Source organism: Aulonocara stuartgranti (genome assembly GCF_965226115.1).
Source record: "Aulonocara stuartgranti genome assembly, chromosome: 12".
Classification (NCBI taxonomy): domain Eukaryota; kingdom Metazoa; phylum Chordata; class Actinopteri; order Cichliformes; family Cichlidae; genus Aulonocara; species Aulonocara stuartgranti.
Window position 1 is genome coordinate 4629381 of NC_138948.1, and position 20950 is coordinate 4650330.

Here is a 20950-nt window from a genome sequence, read left to right on the forward strand (position 1 = left end):
GGCTGAGAACTTGATGGAGCGGTGAAAGTAACTGCAGCAACTGAGGCAAATATTCCTGCAGCAAATGCATGAATTACTCATTAATTTGGTTTTTTTATTTGCAGCATAAGGTAACTAGATGTGATGGTAGACTTTATGGTAGTTATATCTTAGATGGTGAAAGCCAAATAAACCCTAAAACGAAATTCAGCTCAGTCAGATCTGGAGCTGCCTTGGAAGCATTGAATTATGGAGGAAGACTTGGGAATCTGTAATTTGAGTGAGGATGAAGAGGCAATTTATGCTTCATTTTCTCTCTTTTGCATTCTAGGAACTCAGACGATTTCTGAAACAGTTATTTAATAACTAATATTCTCAGTATAACCAAAACAAACTCAGCTGGTGATCCATCTACTTGCTTTTAGTCAAAGTCCAAACTGAAGCTTGTGGAGTCTGATGGCATGTGACCACAGCGGCAGCGAGGGGTCGCCCTGCTTCCTCTGCTGGCCTCTTGATGGGCGAGTCAGTGACAGTGAATAGATGAGTGATCGGTGATCTTCCTCTCCAGCCTTCCAAGCCCACGGAAACACAGAGGTTCACGTGATTGGACGAAGGCACATCTCATGAGCTTTCTGCTGTTGGATTTGAAATCAAGAGCAACATGCTACCTCAGTTGCAACCGCTCCCATATGTTATGAAAACATTTCAGTGATGTGTGTTTTTAAAAATGTCAGAGATAAGTCTCAATAAGCCTTTCAGTTGCTGAATATAGGGGGGAAGCAAGATACCTCAATTCGCCTAAATCTTCATGCATATCATTGAAAAGGTCACACTTCCAGAATGCGTTCCTAGTTTGGTGACACAGATAATGAAGAGGAAACATGGAAGTGATCGACGTTGTGGATTTGTATGCTGTAACTTGTAAGGCTGATGGATGAGCAGGCACTATCCAATCAGAAGCAGAGTAGGGGTGAGAATATTGCCACATAGTGATCCTCCACTTATAAAGAAAGTGGGAGCCTGCTGGCTCCTTTGCCCCGTACTTCCAGTGCCCTTTGATTCCCGCTATCTCGCTCATTTGTTGGCCTCAGATAAGCTCAGCTTTTAAGCCAGTCTAAATTATGCTTTAAACTGCTGCTTCTAAGATCAAGAATGAATTATCTTCTGATGATTTTAATGTGAAAATGTGCGACTTTGCACTGCCTTGTATCTGGCTGAACTGAATCTCTAACTTTTTAGTAGTTACAAAATAATCAAATGAAACAGGTTTGGTTCAGCTGAGTCTGATGTTCAGTTTTTTTTGTTTTTTTGACACATTGTAAATCACTGATCTTTTAAATAACGGATTAATGTAATTAGTGTTTATTGAACTGATACAATCAGATGATGTGCGTGCACATGTGTTTGTGAACCAAAACAAGTCCTCCTTTCACAGATTTGTTTCTTTTATTATAACAATGTTTGTTTGCTTTTAATTTGAAATATTTTACTTGTTAAGTTGACATTTATTACCTTATTAACTGCTACAATGAGAGAATTAAAAAAATATGGGGTAAGAAAAGTATTTCTCATCTTATTATTATCTGAAATCTTAGTGTAAGATTAACCAAAGTTGGACTTAATGACCATGTAGCTCTAATTTCTTAGGGTTTCCAGACAAAACAATCTAATAAATACACGTGTGTGTGTGTGTGTGTGTGTGTGTAAGTGTCAGTCTCAGCCCGTGGATCTTACTACCAGGAAAGTACTCGAAATGCTCAGTGGTGATAATGTACTTTGATTATCAGTCACCCTGCAGGGCAATGCTGTGTCTCTCTCTCTCTCTCTCTCTCACACACACACACACACACACACACACACACACACACACACACACACACACACACACACACACACACACACGCACGCCCAGCTTGATGCTTGTAACTTCCCTGCTTGTTGTGCAGAAACTGCAAAAGAATCCTGTCAGCGCTGGCAGGGGGTGTTTGGAGAGCGTGTGTGTGAGAGAGAGAGTGTGAGTGTGGGTGTGTATGGGATGCTTTGATTGTCAAAAAAAATAAAAAAATCAAGTGAAAGAAGACAAAAAATTCCCAGAAGGAAGATCCTGCCTGGGTTTGTGCTGCTGAGGACAAAACCAATTATAGAGCAGGAAGTAGGAAGATTGGATTATACGCAAACGCAGACTGTCACAACACAAACTCACATCAATGAATGCATATCGCAGCCAGTTTGGCTTCTTTACCAACAGCTATGCTTCGCTTATCTTAATCAAATCGCTAATATAGAGAGGAACACCACTCTGTGTGTTCTGTTCTTCTTTCTCTCTCTCACACACACAGACACACACACACACACACACACACACACACACACACACACACACACACACACACACACACACACACACACACAGTCAAACTTTGCCTTTGAAGCATGAAGCAGTGACACAAAGGGAACCCTAATTATGGATTATAAAGCGACGCAGTACTTTTGTAACAGCCTCGATTGTGACATCAGATCTCCATGTGTTAATGTTTGTAAGCAGTCAAAGATCAAAACATCAGCGGCACATACAGGAAGTTGTATCTTGTGTATGGAAAATTTCTAGGTATCGATTGGTTCCCCCACTGCTGCCTAAAAAATTACAGTGTTTGTTTTGCTTTTCATAATTAATGTTGATTCTAAGTTGTGCATCATCATTCTCATTATCAGGGTTCTTAAGTAGAGTGTTTCCCTGAAATGTATAATAGCTGCTGTTCACATGGATGGAAAATGCACAAAAGTGTGTGGTTACCAACAATAAGGTTGTTTCGTCTTTTCAAAAGTCCCGTGTGGACAAATGGAGACATAATCAAAGAGTTATGTGTCAAAATAACTCTTGATTTTTATTTTATTGACGTCTTAAGGAGATTAATCTGGCAACTGGACCAGTTAGTGAGTGAAGATTGTGCTGGTTTGGCCAAAGAAGTGTATGAAATTTCAAAGTGCTGTGCGCAGCCACATGTTGGCTTAATGGTAGGGCTACATTTTAGGTGGTTTTTGCTTCTTCCTTAGACACCTCACTATGTTAAGACTCTGTGCACCATAAAACTCTCACAGCAATCTTTGAAATGTTGGGGGGAAAAGGAGCTGACTCCTGACCTAAAAGCTGCTGGTTTGTACCTGCAGAACCAGCCATCATCATCAGCTATGATCCTCCACATGCAAGTCAGAGATAAGTTTTAAAGGTCCACCCCATGGCAGATAGGAGTTATAGAGTGGGGCTTCCAGGGAGCGATCTAAAAATGCAGGTGATCATGAAGTGAAATTTGCAAAAATTAAAACCAGCTATAGAAGAAAAAGTTCCAAGAACATCTCTCATGTCTCAGTAAATCTCCTGGTCTGAATTTTATAAAAGTTCCTGACATAATGACACTTTTGCATCACCTGCAACACAAAGTTCAATAAATGCACCCACAAAAATTAACAGATAAGCACAAGAATGTAAGAAAAAATATTTTGGAGGTTGTGGGGCTTAATGAATTATAGCTGCACCAAAAGAGTCACAAAAGAGCGTAACTTCCTGTAGAGTCAGAAGTATGCCAGAAGTATATCATGGCATTTTTTGCAACAGTCTTGCGTTATCCAAACAAGCATTTTTGCTCACCATGCCAGCAGTGGTTTATATTCTATTAACGAAGCAGGCTTATTCTCCATCCTCTGTAACTGTGACTGCTCCAGAGTCTGTGCTGGTTTCTACAAGTGGGTGTGTGTGGTCAGAGACCTGAAATAAAAATATGCTGTACCCGGTTCTCCACATCGCTGCCCTCAGTTGCTGCATGCAAGCTAAAAACTTCCTGTCAAGGCTGCAGACACAAACTGGATTTTGGGTATTTTTTCATGCAACAAAGTCACTCTAGCATTTAAAATAGTTACATTTCATAGTCAAAGACATTTCCATCGCATGTCATGTTTTTCTAGGATACTTGTCAATTTTAAAATCCCACTTTGATGATGAAACACTGTTTAAAAGTTAAATTCTTTATTTTTCATCACCACTGACAGAGATATAAATAGATAGAAAATGCCAACACGTAGAGGGATAAATCAGAGTGAGAGAGAGTACTTTATGTTGGAGTGCAGTGTACTTTCATCTCTGTGAGAGTGTACTGACCCACGAGGAGAGCTGGTGAGTGCGTGTTTGTTCATAAGAGTGCCAAGGACAGTTGTGTTTTTGTATTTCCTTCCTGGATCCGTGCATCCATTGCATTTGCAGTCTGCTTAACGCTCTTTTAATTGGCTTCTCCTACTCCTACACACTCACATTTAGAGTGACAGCACGTGTGATTTCTGTTGAGTAGCTTAAAGGGTAGACCTTGTTCCTAAACTAGATGCGCACACTCACACACAGCTGCTGCTCTTCTCATTTAGACAGCAGCACGCCTTGTTTCCTGAGTCAGGTTCCCTTTGGCTGCTGAATCTGTCAGAGAGCTGTCCCTCTGGTAATCCATACATCCTCATCCGTGTGCGTGCGCCGCTGATTGGTGGCTGGTTCACAGTCATTTTACACCCACAAAGAGTGATGTGCAAACTTCCTGCGCTTATTTTACGAGCTTTAGATTTAGTTTTTATCGTCTGCCGCTTCTTGAACTCACCGCATCGTATTTCTCAGAGCAGATGTAGCTGCTGTAGAACTTTCTTTTATTGCATGCCGCTTGCTAAACTATTGCTGCACTTTTACACCCTGAAAAGAAAGTTTTGCTGCTTTTACAACCTGCCAGGAGGTACAAGGAGCAAATGGGCGGTTACTTTTCAGTGAGACTGCACTTAGTCTTTTTAGGCCAATACACAACATGGAAAATTGCTCGTTGATGTGAGCGTGGGCAGGAGACTGCAACGGCTGGTTGGAGAGAGAGAGGATACAAGCATCCTCAGGTCATATTTCATAGTGCAGTGACACTATTACATCATTAATTTTGGGCAGAGACTACATAGTTGTACTGGGAGAACATATGAATAAATAATGCCACTGACTCATGTTTCATTTTTTAAAAGGCAGATTCATTTACACCAAGTTGTAATCGGGAGGTTTATTCTTATAAATTCATGGTGGATTGATATTGTATTGTTTAGTCTATATCAATATACACGGGGGGGGGGTGCCATGACGTTGTAGTAGTGAGGATCTGTATCGTGCATTTGTGTTTTTGTACAGTCTATGGGAACAATAAAGTTGTGAGCTGCAGTTTGCATGTTTTTAATGAATAAATTGACCCAAGATTCACACCAACACTTCTTTCTTTCATCTCCAGCTACTCGCAAAAGTGAAGCCATTCCTCTGTCATTTCATCCCAACCATCATCTTTATTCAGGTGTCAGTCTGTGATTGGTTAGCCAACTGCAGCTGGTCCAAAACGCTGCAGCACAGTCTCTAACTGGCACACACAAGCAAGACCAGATATCTCCAGTACTAGCATCATTACACTGGCTGCCAGTCAGTTTTCAAAATGATTTCAAGATTTTAATATTTGTTTTTAAGGAGCTGCATGGGTTAGAGCCCTCGTACCGTCTGATCTTTTCGATTTGTACACTCCTTCAAGATCACTGAGGTCTGCGGACCAAATGCTCCTTGCTGTCCCGATTAAAGCACAGAGGAGATCGAGGCTTTGCTGTGGCTGCTCCTAAACTGTGGAACAGATTGCCCCTTCACGTCAGGACCTCCCCAACATTAGACACTTTTATTCTCTGCCTTTTAAATCAGAAGGAGTTGTGACTACTATGTTAGGGCTGTTCGATATAACGATATATATCGGATGACGATATAAAAACGTCTATCGTTTCATTTTATGCTATCGTTTGTTTCGTGATGTCGCAAAATAAACTGCAATATTTTCTCATCGTTTTCATGGTCACTGTAGTGGCTATATTAATTTGTTAAAGTTCTCTCTTTCTCTTATATTTAATATAACCACACTACAGACGGACAAGCGCCTGTTTTTATGCGTTATCGTTAGCAACAACGACGGTAAAACCATCGCGTGTCCGCTTGTTTATTTTCCACATAAACCTTTCACAATGAAGCTCAAGATCCTTTTGAGACTTTTCTGAATCACAAATAAACTGAATCCCGTGAAAGAGCAGATTATCTACGGATGAGAAGTAAAAAAGAGCCGCCAGGTGCTAAAAAATAAACCTTAGACTCAAACATTAGAACAGGCTTTTCCCCGCAGCACGCCGTGTAACAAATACTCACAAAGAAAACGGCGGCCGTTACAACTTATGTCTAAAAATGTATCGTTTCATGCATCGGTTAAAACACTCGACTCCAGGTACACCACGCCCAGCTGGAAACACTTCCCGCGATTCACAGAATTTACAGAAAATGTTAAATTTTTGTGATTTATATCGTTATCGGACGATAGATGTCTTATATCGGGATATGAGATTTTGGTCATATCACACAGCCCAATTTATGTTTCTTTTCTTATATTCTGTCATCTGGTCCTATGTTTTGTACAGCACTTTGGTCAACAGCTGTTGTTTTGAATGTGCTTATAATAAACTTGACTCTGACTAACATTTGCCCTCTTCATCTCATCCCATAACTGTGAACGTGATGCTGGAAGGATACCTCACAGATTTTTGCATCACTGGTTTCAGATTTTTCAGCCGCACATTCATGACTTGTGGCAAGCATTTTGAGTACAGTGAAATCATTGTTCATGTCCATGCCATTACGCCACTGATACAAGAACCACTGATAGAGGACAGGATTCATCCGTGCTTTCATGTTGTTTTTGCCAATTTCTGACCTCCCCATCTGACTGTAGCAGCAGAAATTGAGAGTCATCAGACAAGGCAATGTTTTTCCAATCTTCTACTGACCAATTTCAGTGAGCCCATTTGATTTGTAGCCTCACTTTCCTGTTATTAGTTGAAATGATTCATAACGGTTGTGATCTTCTGGTGCTGTAGCCCATCTGTCTCATGACTCAACAAGTTGTGCATTACAGATCCTAATGAGAAATTAGAGTTACTGCTAGCTGGAAGCATCAGCTGCCCAATCTCCTCCAATTTCAACAAGAAATTTTCACCCAGAAAACTGCTGCTCGCTGGATATTTTCTATTATTCAAACCTTTTCAAACCAGTTTTAGAAATACTCAGAGCAACCATACATGTTCAGAGTTAGTTTACATGTCTAAACTTTCTGCCGTGTGATTGGCCAATCTCATATCTGTGTGAATGAGCAGTTGAACAGGTGTTATAAACAACCTGATTACACCATCGTTGAGTTACAAATCGTTATGATAATGGACACAAACCTGCTTAGTTACTAACAACAACACTACTTGTACTACTCAACTTAGAGGTCCTCTTTTGAAGAGTCTGGATCAGGAGGCTGGATGGTGGCTTTGATAGCTTCCTGTTTTGCACTTTAATTCGCCGTTCTTCAGGCATCCGTTTGTTTTTACTTGCTTTCTTACTTCGGCTTTCACTTGCCAGACTAAATTAGACTAGACTAAATCATCTGGTTTGGGAAAAGATTGTGTTTTTGGTTAAAGTATAGTACACTGAGAAATGGCCTTACCTGTTGTGTTTAAATGACCTTTATTGCCCAAATGTGGGAGATCAGGGACTGGATGGAAAACAAAACCTTGTGGATATTAAGATGCCACCAGCGGTATTTGGTGCCCTTGCAATGAGAATGGGTTTTTGTTACTGAATAGTAGTAGTGGGAATGGGGAATTGTTAATGAGTGATTCATTAGTCATCACTTGCCTAGTAACTGCTGATTCGGGACTTTTCCTTTCTTTCAAGAGGAAGTTGAGAGCACACATTAACAGCAGGTGATGTGGACATAATCCTGATGTAATGTCAACGTTAAGTATGAACAACATAAAGAAAGTGGAATGAGGATGATTATGGTCAGTTTATTCATAATTTATATTTTTGAGTAATTAAGCAAACGCTTGAATCCCTTTTTGCAAACTCTTACTTTGATATTTTTATGTACAAGAAGCGAATCAGTCGAGCGCCCTGGTCTTGTGCATCGAGGCGAGGATGCCGTATTTAAGGGAGGCAATGGGCCAGTTTAAAGATTGCTGTATTCCCATTTCAGCTGTTACAGTTTACTCTTAAACATTAGATAAAGTGAAGCAGAAAACATTTAAAATTTGGTGTTAAATATATATAGAGGAAAGCTGACGTGCTACTGCAGTTTTTAAGTCAGCGATGCCAGCTGGCGATGTTGTTTCTGTATCATTAAGCACGAGACGTGGCCTTTAAATCACAGCGCACCACTTATAAGGACATTTCGGGTGTCGTGTCAACACATTTTATGCTTTCGTGTGTCATTTCACAGCGTTTTGTTCCCACTCTGGAGAGATAACTTTAAATTAACAACCCTGACAAACGGCAACGCCCGAGGCTTAAGCAAGTATAGCGCTCGTTCCTCAATCACGGGGTCAGCAGTTCAAGTCCTGGCCCCCAGCCTTTCCAGATAGCAATTTAACATTTGTTACGTGCCACCCACCCAAACCCCTGTTCATGAAGCATTTAAAAAATGTAGTTCAGTCTAAGGAAATGCGAACATGAGCCGTTTGTGACTTTCGTGCTGAAGCGAGACGTGAAATGCGATACAGCAAACGCTCTCTTACTTAATTCATTAATCCAGAATAATTTCTGTTTGTTTGTTTTGTTTAATGAGATGTGTTTTGGATGTTGTGTCATATTTGTAGTGGGTCATTTTCACACCAGTTCAGGCACCATTTCAGTCACACTCCCTGAGGTTTTTATTTATTTTTACTTGCTTTTAGTCTTATACTCGCCTTCTTTTGCTCTTTCTCTGTCATCATTTCAGTGTTTGTCTTCATGTGTCTTGGTTATTTGGTTGTTCCCTGTTTCACTGTGAAGATTAGTTTTCTAATTTTTCCCTATTTGTTTCGGTTTGACTTCCCATTTTTGTTTCCCCTCCTTTCTACCTGCTTGCCCCACCCCCGTCTTATTCCTACCTGTGTCTTGTTTGGCTCTTATCCCTCTGTGTACATGCATGCAGCTATGTCTTCCTTTGTCTTTATTAGATCATGTTGTTTCCATCTTTTATCACAATTGCCCATTTTTAGTTCATCTTTAAGTTCTTTATCTGCACTTGGATCTATTTTTTGATCTATTCTGACAGTCTGTTGGTCACTAACATTATGCAACGACCATCCAGTATGTATGGAGTTTGAATACAGTGCAAACTAGAGATTTAGATCATTTGGTTTAAAACAACCAAATACAGCAATGCCATTAGCCTTGGTGAAGGAGCCAAGTACCTTGGAGCCAAGTTGGTAGTGCTAAATTAAGAAAATTGTGCATTTTGCGTGATTTGTATGTGGTTTTAAGTAGATTTAAAGGTTTTGAAGACAAACATAGGCCTTCCTAAAAGGTAAAAAAGAAAGAAAGATAGGAATGGGATGCAGTTAAATTGGTTGTGAATGTGCAACATGACACTGGTTAGTATAAATATGTAAGTTTGAGTGGTAGCCAGTAATGGTGCCAACAGGACATCCTCTGACCTTTCCCCTTTTCTTCTCTCTGATGGGTCTGGAATTACCGGAGCAGCTTCATGAAACATTATCCAGCTGGTATTCCTCCAAGCGGGATTGCAGTTGTGTTGCAGCGCAGGTCTCCAGCTCTGCTCACAGCTGCCCCAAATTAAAATTTGGTTACAGATTCATAAGCTCCCCAAATCAAATCAGAGCGTCAAAATGGGTCAGAAATCACTTGTCATTAATTTTTAACTTCTTCATTCCTCTGAGGTGAAAAACAGCGATTTAAAAAGTTGCTCAGCCTCAAATTTCTGGTTACGCTGTAGCTGGGAGACGGAGGGCTGCCGCCTACGTCACCTAACATGACTTTCACCGTGCCCAAGTGGTGTGTTATTAAAGTTCTTGCTCGTGTACATGAGCGAGACGTTTGAGGATAACGCTTTGCAGTCCGAGCCACTTTCAGAGCTCCTCTGTCCATATTTTTAAGATTTTAAAACAATGGCGGCACTTCTCTGAGCTATCTAAATATATAAATTATTTACATTCTGTTTGTTTGTCTAAAAGCTGCTGTTCTTTTGTAGGAGCGATTCACTGTAGCCTGCCAAGACCTGCCAAGGTGTTGGAGGTGAAAGTTGGAAGCTGGAGGGATGATGATGTGTCTGCAGTGGGATCACTGTGAGCTGACAGGAGCAACAAAACAGGAACAAATTAGACAGATTTATCAAACAGATTTCAAATTATGCAACGTGGCTTCAACCTGAAATCCTTTTGAATGAATGCAAATGAGTTTTGTAAGATGTGAGGAACCTCTACACTGGATAATGAATGAGTCAGCTCCTCCAAAAGCTCAACAATGAAAGGGAACAAACTTCTCAGATTGAACGCAGGAAGCATGCATTATGTATCACAGCGGGCCTGTGACATGAAATGCAGTATGTGATTTAGTTTCTCGGCTTTCTGTTCACCTGCATCTCAGCCATTGTTGTCTTTGGCTCACAGAAAATTTGTCTCTTTTGTTTTAGCCTTTCCAAAGTATAAATCCCTGAATCAAACTAAATCTGTAGTGCAGCACAAATGGAGTCCGAGCAGCGTCAAAACTTGTGGCTGGACTTGTGGCATAGATTTTTCATTAGAGCTAATGGGTGCTGAGACAGAAGCGGTGAATTATTGAGCGAAATGTTTTTCCTTCCTCGCTCGTCGTTACAGATCTCTGCACCTGGCTTGTTGTAAACTTTCCCCTTTCAGGACTTTTCCTGTGACTTCATTTATAAATTATGCAAATTTTATCAGTTTGTGCTTGTTTTCTCCTCATGGCACCTTAAGTAAAATAAACATATTAAAAAATGCATCTTAAAGAGTTCACTGCTGAGGTGTTTTAGTTTGGCTTTATTTGCAGCACACCATCATATAAAAGCTGTTTTTCCTTTTGAGTCAAGTCACTCTTTTCAGGCTGACATGTTTATTGTTTTGTGTAATAATTGCAAAAATACAGCAGTGACAAATTCCTAAAGTAATTATGAATCAGCTCTGTGTCACAAACCCAGCTTTTGTTTTTCTGTTCACGCCTGTGTGGCTTCACTGCTAATCTCTTTCTTGTTGGTGGACTCTGACTCTTTTGGGCCATCTGTTTGATGATCCAGAACCCATTACGTGCTCGATGCTGATATTTGGCTGCAGGAGCGATAGCAGCTATGGTAGGGTGAGGGCAGACAGCTGGATTTATGGGTGCTGGGAGGCCAACGATCAGCCAGTCATTTGTCATGTCTTACCAGCAGGCCCTCTAATTGGACTGGAGGTGTGGGGGAAAGTTGAATCAATGAGCTAAGCCACAACTTTTAAACTCTTCCTTTCTCTTTGTGTGGCTATTAGCCTAACAATGCTAACCCTGTGGCAGAGGACACCGTCTCCTGCTTTGCATGCAGATTCATTAGTTGCTAGATAGCTCGTACTTGGGGGTCAGTAATGAAAAAGATGCGAGACAGGCTGGGAAATTCATGATTAAACCATTGAGCAGAAAGAGTCGTCCCCTTTGTGAGTGCTTTGAATATTTGCCAACACTTTGATTAAATCAGGCTTTTTGGCCGAGACTGTGACAGTTTTAGGTGTCCTTCAGCTGGGCAGCTCTATAACTTTGCTCGTTTTCACAGCTTGCCTTGTAAGAAATTAGCATATAATCAGCTGGCTGACACTGAGGGAAGTTGTGGGATGAAGCAGTTAAACGGCAGCAAATGAATGAATTTGAATTCATTTCAGCCGTGTTTTATTTGACAAAACATGAGCGACAAAGCTGCTGCCCTCTAAAAAGAGAAATGCTAACGCTCCTTCTGCATCAGCTGAACGATGAGGAAGCAGCCCGAGAGCAGGAAACGATGCTGAGGAAGTAAGGCCTGGTTTGTCCACTGCATCTCTATTTTCTTTTTTCTTTTAAACAAAACCCATGCATGAAACAGCGCATCTCCCAATCTTGCAGTATCTTGATATCTGCAATTTTGCAATGCATTGTGAGTTGATACTTCATGATATCTTTGCAACCGAAGAAGAAAATGTGCAGAAAAACGAAACATTAATTCTGTAGGTTTTCACTTCATTGTGGTGTCAGTCTGTGTTTTATCATCATATTAACTCTCACATTTGCCCCGTACGTCAGGGTTCTTCAATTTCTTATTCATTATAAGTTTGTTAAATTCTGTTCACTTCACTGTAATACAAGTCAAGAATAAATATGCAGAATCTGCAGGTAAAGGACATGACTTTCAGTACCAGAAGCTTTCCACTTTCCCTTTGGTCCATAAAGCTCAGGCTGCAATCAGATTTGTACATGTTTGGAATTCATGCAATTAAATAATCCGTGTAGAGAGCAAAAGAGGGATTACATTTTCCAGAATGCAGTTTTTAAAAAAAACATTTCTTTTAAAAATGTACCTTTGATTATAAACAATGACTGATGCATAAAACAGGATGTCTTGACATGGATATCAGTGGCAGCACAGGATGCTCTGATATGAAGTGGAAACTGACCTTTAAGCCTCATATTGTTGACTCAATGTTATTTTTGAGCGTAAATCAAAAAGGGCATCGAAAAATAATTCATTTGTCAAAATCACGCAGATCGTTGTAGCTGTTTTCGGGTTTAGTTTCAAAACATTTAACTTTTAATACGTTTACCATCCACACCGTTGTTACAGGGACGCCTAAAGCTGAGACTCTTGGAGGCACTGCTGTTTCAAGGGGGAGAAACTATGACTTCTTGCTTTCTGCCTCTGCGTTAGTTCTTCATCAGTATTTTCTATAGGCCCGTTTACAATCGCTGCACATGTCAAATTAAATAAAAAACATATTAGATGTTATAACAACTCCAACTGAAAGCTCACCAAAGCCACCCTGAGAACCCATCCATACCACTTCACATCAGTTTGGCTTTGAAATTAAAGCCGTAATTTAATTTTTGACTTGGAAAAACAAAAATATAAACCAAAACTCAATCTGTTAATTAAAGAAGAAAGATTGTCAGTAATTAGTTGTGTTTCCAAGAACAGCAATAAACTTTAATTTATTGTGATTACTGCTCTGTTAATGTGGGATAGTGGGTCACAAAAAGAAATGCTAGTTTTAGCAATTACAGTAGGTGAGGTAACATTTAACAGTGCTGTTAAAGTCAATGTGCAAACTGATACTTTTTCCCCCAGCAGTGTCAAATTACCCAATACTTCAGATTTCCTGTTGCATTATTGAAACCTGGCCCAGATATCCATAGTTGTGAATACAACTTATTGCTTCGGTGTGATCCCGCTGATCAGCTGCAAATACAAAGTTGTGTTGACAGAAGCGAGTTCCCTTGAGCAGCAGCTCGAGTGTTTTTGCAGTCGTCTGAAGCGCCTCAGCCAGGGCTGTTTGGCTGCTTTAAGCCATCATGTCCCACGATTGAATTTGCCTCAGTAATAGCTTTAGTTTCTATCAGCTCCTGCCCCAATTTTAGCCCAATTACATTTTGCTTGCTGGGCAGCCTGCCTTTCTTCACACTTCTCTGTTTTCAATGGGAAAGTCCAACTAGTTCAACTGACAGCTCAACAAAACTGGGGCCTGTTAATGTTTGACTCTACCTTTTGTTCTTGATTGGATTTTAATCGAAACTGCCACTTAATCCCATGTAGGGCCAACCAAGTCCTCCCCTCGCTCTGTTTTCATCCAGGGAGAATTGACTCGGAGATGCTGGTTGTTTTTCAGCTTTATCCTGTTTGAGATTCAGCGAGGAAGACACGCTTCTCACTGGGAGCTTCCCACTGTGACCACAGCCTTCTGATGCTGGCTGCTGAACAAACTAATGGAGGTTAAAGCTGCACTTCTCTCATCACTTAGCTTTCCACTTAACTGATAAGAACACGGCGTCCCCTGTGCTCTCTCTGCTTGTAAGTGTGAGACGTATGCATGTAGTACGATAAGAGAAATGGTCATAAACAATAAATATCCCCACAAACAGTCACTGGTTTTGCAGTAAAGCTGGAAAGATTAATCAAACAAACCAATAATAAGCTGAATATGTTCTAGTCAAAATAATTTATCATATACTTTTTGTAGTGTTGTTCTTCCCATCGCTGCAGAAAAATCCATCATTATTTATAATTTATTAATTTGACATTAACTATAGATACCCTATACTTCATTCAAGTGGCTCTTTTTGGGATGTAATGAAACCTGGCAACCTTCCACTTCGACTTCCACACTGCAAACTGCTTTGTCGTGCAGAAAGCCTTGACCAGAATGTACTGTGTGCGAAAGTTATGGATCTATTTTCTTCTTTATGAAACTGGAGACATTCAGCCATGTTGGCTGAGCTGGCTCTGGCCTAAATCGAATCTGAGGCAGAGCTCTTTCTCCAGGGGGCGAATGAAATAAGCCTTCAACTCCTTAGATGTTTAATCAACGAATCCCAGGTATGGGTCCCTATAGGGGACAGTCTCATTGGGAGGGGATGGGGAAGGAATTGCTACTACCGCTCACACTGCTGTCTGTATAGCTCCCATTGCTCGGACGTGTCAAAACAGGAGGGAGTCGGTGTTTCTTGAGAAATCCTTGCCCTCCTGCCCTATCCTCTCTAAGAGGTCCGTGTTTACAGTGAACTCTGGGTCAATCCCATTTGGCTTGTCGTACACTCAGGAGGCAAACGACGTAGATCTGCAACAGAGTGTAACCTCCTGGATCTGGCCGAGACCTCGGCTGAAATGGACTCGGCCCCTGAGCCGCGGCACCCCGGTGCCAATGCAGTCAGACACCCATGCTATTAGCTGCTGTGCTAATTTTACACAGCTCTATTAAGAATGAGTCACTGCCACGAATGGCAGCCACAGAGCCATAATGGGAAAGTTATTTCTGAGGGCATACCTGCATGCACACAGGCTTATTATTAACCCCAGTGACCCCTTTAACTAAATTATATTTAAGCTGTCCAAATCTTTCACATGATGCCCTTTTCTTGCACTTACAGGTTATTAATATAATGTGACATGCCCATCCTTCAAAATACACCCACTGTGTGTGTGTGTGTGTGTGTGTGTGTGTGTGTGTGTGTGTGTGTTAGGGAAAAGGTGCTGTAACACGTTTGGGTGCAATGCTTGTTTTATTTTAAAAATCTTTTAAAATAACAGCGAAATAACTTTGCTGTGAATATGATAATGCTGAGTGATGTTCACTTTGAACCGATTCCTTTAGTGAAAAAAATTATATTTTACAGAAAATAATCTTTGTGAGAAATAAAAGTTGATGAGATTTACTATGTTGGTACTATGTTTTGTATAATCTGTACAAATCCATCTGATCAACATTTCAAAAAACCCCTAAAGGTTTCTGTTTACTATAATACCATTTTCTATGACAAGTGCAAATGTCAGCATTAAAATGCTAATGGTAGGCTTCTACGGTCTCTAGTCTGACGCATCAGGTCTCATTTAGCCACTTTTTAGTGTATAACAAGTGGCTAAATGTGAGCATATGTAGAAATACGGCACATGCAAACACAGGTAGGGTCTTTATCTTACTGTATAACAAGACTTTGTATTCGTTTGTATTCCAGTACTTTTGATAACAATCACTTTTCTAAATGAAAGAATTGTTGAGGAGCCCGCGGTTCTGCTGTTCCGGTCCAGTCAGAATAATTTCCCATTTTTATGTTTGCTTTGATCCTCTTTTAGCCTGTCGGCCAATCTGTCGGAAGGCCATGCGACACAGAATAGATCATCGTTTTAGAGAGATTGGTTGGTATGGTGGATCTTTTCTGAATTACGGTCAGGATGTCACACTTTCACAGTGACCATACCTCACATTCAGAAAAGGCCAGGAGGGAAGTATCTTTGGTCTTTTTATAACAAAGAGATTAAGAGGGAGCAGTATATTCGCTGTGACAAACTGCTCTGTGGAGTCAGAACAGGTGACCTCGGAGACGGTTCAGGACAGTAGAGTACAACTGTGTGCCTTTTAGAGGCAGTCTGCTTTTGTGTTGTAGCTAGATTGCTTTTTCTTGTAGTTGAAAATATGTGTGCAATACACTCGAATGTGGGTTCATACAGTATATAAAATTCATTTGGGTCAGTGCTTCTGTTGTCAAGAATTTGCAGCAATTTATATTTGGCAGACGTTTCTGCTCTTACATGTACATATTCAGAAGGTTGAAAGCTGGGAGAGCAGCAGCAGTAGGAGGGAGGTGGAGGTGGGTTGCAAAGCAGCTTACAGATGTGCACTTTAAGTAGGCAGGTTAAAGCAGCTTACATAGCAGATCCTCTAGTTTTGCTAATAGAATGTGTAGCAGGATATCGGCTGATGCATCAGCTGATTGCTGGCTTTGAGATCAGCTGATCGATGGGGATTGTGGATGAACTTGACCTCAAGGCGTGCCTGAAGTAAGGCTAAAGTTGTATTGGTCTTCTGATGTAGTTTGAGAAAAATGAAGCTGCTACTTTACGTGTCTTCCTACATCAGGGTGTTTGTTTGAACGTTGTCAGTGTTGCTTCATCACGTGTGCGTTTCTGTCACAGTAAAGGAATGCCTACTTGGGAAAACTGCCGCATTCGATTGAGACCCACCTTCCCTTCCCTTGTGAAGGTCGCTCCTCCCTCCTGGAACATTGATACTCTTTGCAGAGATTTGTTATGACTCATTTGCTGTCACATAAAGCTCGTTATACATCTGGCCACAGCTGTGCAGAGTTGCACATCCACAAACTCACAATTAAACACATGTACGCAGATGCATAAACAGTTTAATCTGCACTACAGGGAGCGCGTTAACTTACATGCTCTCTCCAGGTGTGTCTTTCACCTCCACTGGCTGTGTCCCTAATTAAATTTTTACTCTCTCATCTCTGCCTGTGTGTCTTTCAACGTAACCTATAACTACTCTGACATTGGACTGCATGCTTAATGCACGACTTTCTTTCGTGTTTTACTTTTTAAAGTACTTTTTTCCAAGTAGGTCTTCTGAAAATGGTTTAATGAGGTCAATAGAACAAAGACAATCATAGACTTCTCTGCAGCCAGTCTTTTTGCATCCAGAGAAGTTGGCCCTCTGTATCCATTAGAAAAACAACACACTTTTCAGACCTGGAAGCTACAGCTAAGTGTAAAACGTTCCATAAATACTCCTGCACATAATTTGGGGCTGTATTTAACATGTTATTTTCATCTCACAATCTGTAAGACTGTTTTATGGAGCAGATCACTGACCTTGGATGCGTGTGCAGAATAAAGCAATAAAACCGTGTGCAGCCATCTTATTTAGTCTTCTGCGTTTAATGGTGTTCTGTCAACTGATGATGAGATGAGATAGCAGTTTGTTGTCATGTCTTTTATCCAATTTCCGCTTTTTTATACGTGGTTGCAGTATGGGTAATGTTTATGGAAGTGTTGTTGCTTTTACACATCCACACTTGTTATCATACTTGTCAAAGTTCAATAAATAGATTTGTTGAAGTGAAACGGTGAAGATGAGTTCACTTTTCTGATGCCAACACTGTTGTCTTATTTTTGGATGGATGAATAGCAAGTTTAGTTTAAGATCCTCATTTCTCCTCATTTAAAAATAAATGTCTCCATATGTAAGAAGGGTGCATGATCTGATTTGGTCTTTTGTATGTCTAAAGCTTTGATGTTTAAGGATGTCATTTGTGAACAAAATCTAGACATGATGTGAGTGATTTCCTGTTGGTTATGAAGTGGTGCTGAGGTTTGCACCCAGATCCAAGCCTGCAGTACACCTTTGAAGTTCTTTCTTTTTGCCTCGCCTTGTTCGCTACAGCTGATCCTGAAAATAAGACCATTATACAAATGCAAGCACAGCTTAAATTACCATTTTAAATGAAGCGCAGCCATTGGGATGGACAGTCACCCCACCTCTCCATGAAGGCTCTACTTCATAGCCACATCTGCCCATGGACACTCCCGTCATGAGTGGGTTATTAATCATTTGGCTAAATTGGATTTATGTGCTGTAAGATGATATATGGGGGGCATATGCAGGCACTGGAATATTGATTTCATTTTGGCTTTAAGCTCAGACATCGTCAGCTAGGTGTTATGAGCTATTGACAAATAGCAGGCATCCAAAAGGGTGAAGCCAGCTGGCGGAGCTGATCTCTAACTTTTCTGCCTTTTTGCCCTATCTCATTGTCTAGTTGGCCATGTGTTTAATCAACACAGAAGTAGTTTCACACTACCTGCAGCAGAAATCCTTCAGTGTTTTACAACCTTAAGTGTAGAGGATGATAAGAGTTCAAAATGTGAAATGGTTTTCTTATGGTGGTGCTCGCATTTTGTAAACTGCAGCAGTAAAACCTTACTCCATAATCATGGAGCTCATACAAACCACTGCAGTGAGCAAGAGAGGTGCGATTCCCCCAAACATGGAGCTTAAATTACATTTAAGATCATTTCATATTCGTGTTCTGTATTTGAGATGCTCAATTACCACATAGTTTTGTGCTAATTAGTCGAAAGTAAAGTCCCTTAGGATAGTTTCATTATTATTATTATTCTATTTTTTTCAATCCCAGACCTGGAAATTTCCAAGTGAGTGAGCCAAGCAAACATTTTCTCTTAGATTATTATGTACAAAGAGGCCTGTGTGTTTGCAGTCTTCTGCCCCAGCTGTCAACGTCAAATGACTTGTTGGTGTGTTTAAATATGGCGACGATGAAACGAGTAATGTTGTTTTCCTGCAGCGATAAACCAAGCGTGACCTCGGCCATTTTTAATGCCTGCTTCAATCTTTGTCTCGACAGAACAACACGTCATGGAGGCCGCAGTCCTGTCAGGAGTGTACCTGCTATGGTGATGTGGCCATCTGTGGGCCCACCCACTGTCCCAACCCCCACTGTGACCTGCAGAGGGTAAGATATTTTACATTTGACAAATATGCACTTTTTCTTTTTGTCCCCTGTAATTATTATGTCCAGGTGAGCAATCAATCAGTTTACCTAGTGATGTTACCTAATGTTGTTTGTTACATGGCAGCTTTTGCTTCTGGTTTTTGGGTTATGGCTCATTTATATTAGAGCGAAAATAAGACAACTTCCCTGAAGCTATGAAAAATTGGGGCTTTCCGGGTGATTGCATTGAATTTTCCACAGTCAGAGACAATCGTAAGTGGTTGTAGCAAATAGCTGCTCGGTCAAAGGTTGAGCTTGCAACACCCACAACCTCTGGAGGATCACTCTTTATAACAAGGCGATTGTAGGATCACCTGTTGGGAGACTAACTGTGTTCAAACAACTGCAGTCTGACTCTGACTGTTAGCAGAAACAAGCAAACGTTATTAACATTATTATAATGGTTTGAAATCTTCTTTGAAATCTGCTAGCTCATTTATTCAGCTTAAAATCTATGCTAACTTTAAAATTGTGAAGTTGCTAGTTCGCATGACTGAGGACTAAGAAGACATCAAACATTGACATTTCTTTAAAACCTCAGAGATACAAACAGGTGTTAGTGCCGTGGTGCAGTGAGACTTCAGTAAAGGATAAATGATGAGGACCCCACGGCAGTCATACTGGAGCATACGCTGTATTCGTGCAGATTTTGTTTAAACTTCTAACAAAGTAGTTTTGGTGCATAAACAGAAGTAAACAGAAATTCAATGACCTGAATACAACATGGGTTTTATTCAGTGGCTGAGAGGAGGCAGCAGAAACACTTAGCATGACAGCTAGAAACTTACAGTGACACTGGTACTGGGAATTCGGCTGCTGTCTTATCATACATGAAGCGAGCAGTGTTCGTACAACTGGTAATGTTACTTTGAGTTAGTGAGGTGAAGAAATGAGGTTCATCTCAGTCCATACGTCCATGTGCAAGCATGTTTCTCCCACACTCTACAGAGGGCAGTGGCACATACTTGTGACATCATTAAACATTAACTTAGGTTGTCTTAAAGAGAGACCACACAATTGTTACTGTTTCAACCTGTTAAAATAAATCTCCCAAATGCGGCACAAATCAGTCTTCGAGCCATTAAACTACGTTGGTTACCCTTTTTTTAGGTACGAAAGCAGCATCCCTCCAATTGAAATTCATATTAAGCCCTAACCTTGCCTTGGAAGTTCAGGAGGTTCACCTTTGCTTTGTGATATTTTTATTTCCTTTTATCTCCTTCTTTACAAGCACAAATCCACTTTCAAGGACCTGTTAAATCACTTTCCTTTGTGCGTTGCCCTTACAACAAGAATTCATGAACTGGCAGACTATTGTGCAGCCGAGTCTGGCAATTGCACCATTTAATTTGGCACAATGAGAAATGTTCATTGAGCGTTCGTTCCAGCACCTTTTCTTTGGGCCCATTTTAATTCACATGAACACATTGTCAAAAATGTTTTCTCCCGTGCTTCTTCTCAGATGTGATCTAAACATCAAGCCTGCAGTGACGGCATCAGATTCAATCCCAACTCTGAGCTAAGGCAACAATCGATGTCTAATGAATTCCACTCCGCTGCCTGGCAATCCAATGTTAATTAAAAATTAGTCATCATGCTCAGCGAGCTGTGTGCTCCCTCTCCATTTAAAAACCTCTTGTAATGTGACTTCCTCTCACCTACACTGATTAAACAGAAATAAAGCTTCAGAGATTTTATCATTGGACAGTCTCCGATTATGAGGCTTTCTTTTGAAATCCAAAGCCATTATCTGCAAGCTTAACACCCCCTCCCACTGTGACCTTCCTAAAACGCATAACTAAATGCCCGCAACTTTCGACACTGTGGGTTAATCAGCTTTCCTCGATCTGCAAAGGAGTCCTCTCACTGTCTCTTAAAGCCGCATATTGTGTAGCGTGAACTGACGGCGGATGATGACACTGTGGCTTTTATCCCTTTTAAGCCGCTGTTATCAAATCGTGTGAAAAAATAAAATTATTAGGTAAAATAAAAAGAGTTTGCTGATGCTACTACAGGACCTTTTGTTGAATAAATTTTGATTTGAAA

The 20950-nt window shown here is 40.6% G+C and overlaps 1 protein-coding gene across 3 annotated transcripts in view; it reads left to right on the forward strand.

The window, feature by feature from the left end:
* The window catches only part of fras1 (Fraser extracellular matrix complex subunit 1), a 299701-nt gene that overhangs the window by 76891 nt on the left and 201860 nt on the right, over positions 1-20950 (forward strand). For all 3 annotated transcript variants that reach the window (XM_082555470.1, XM_082555468.1, XM_082555469.1), the window contains one exon: positions 18758-18865. In XM_082555470.1, the coding sequence (XP_082411596.1) occupies positions 18758-18865 (108 nt within the window). The remainder of the gene's footprint in view (positions 1-18757; positions 18866-20950) is intronic.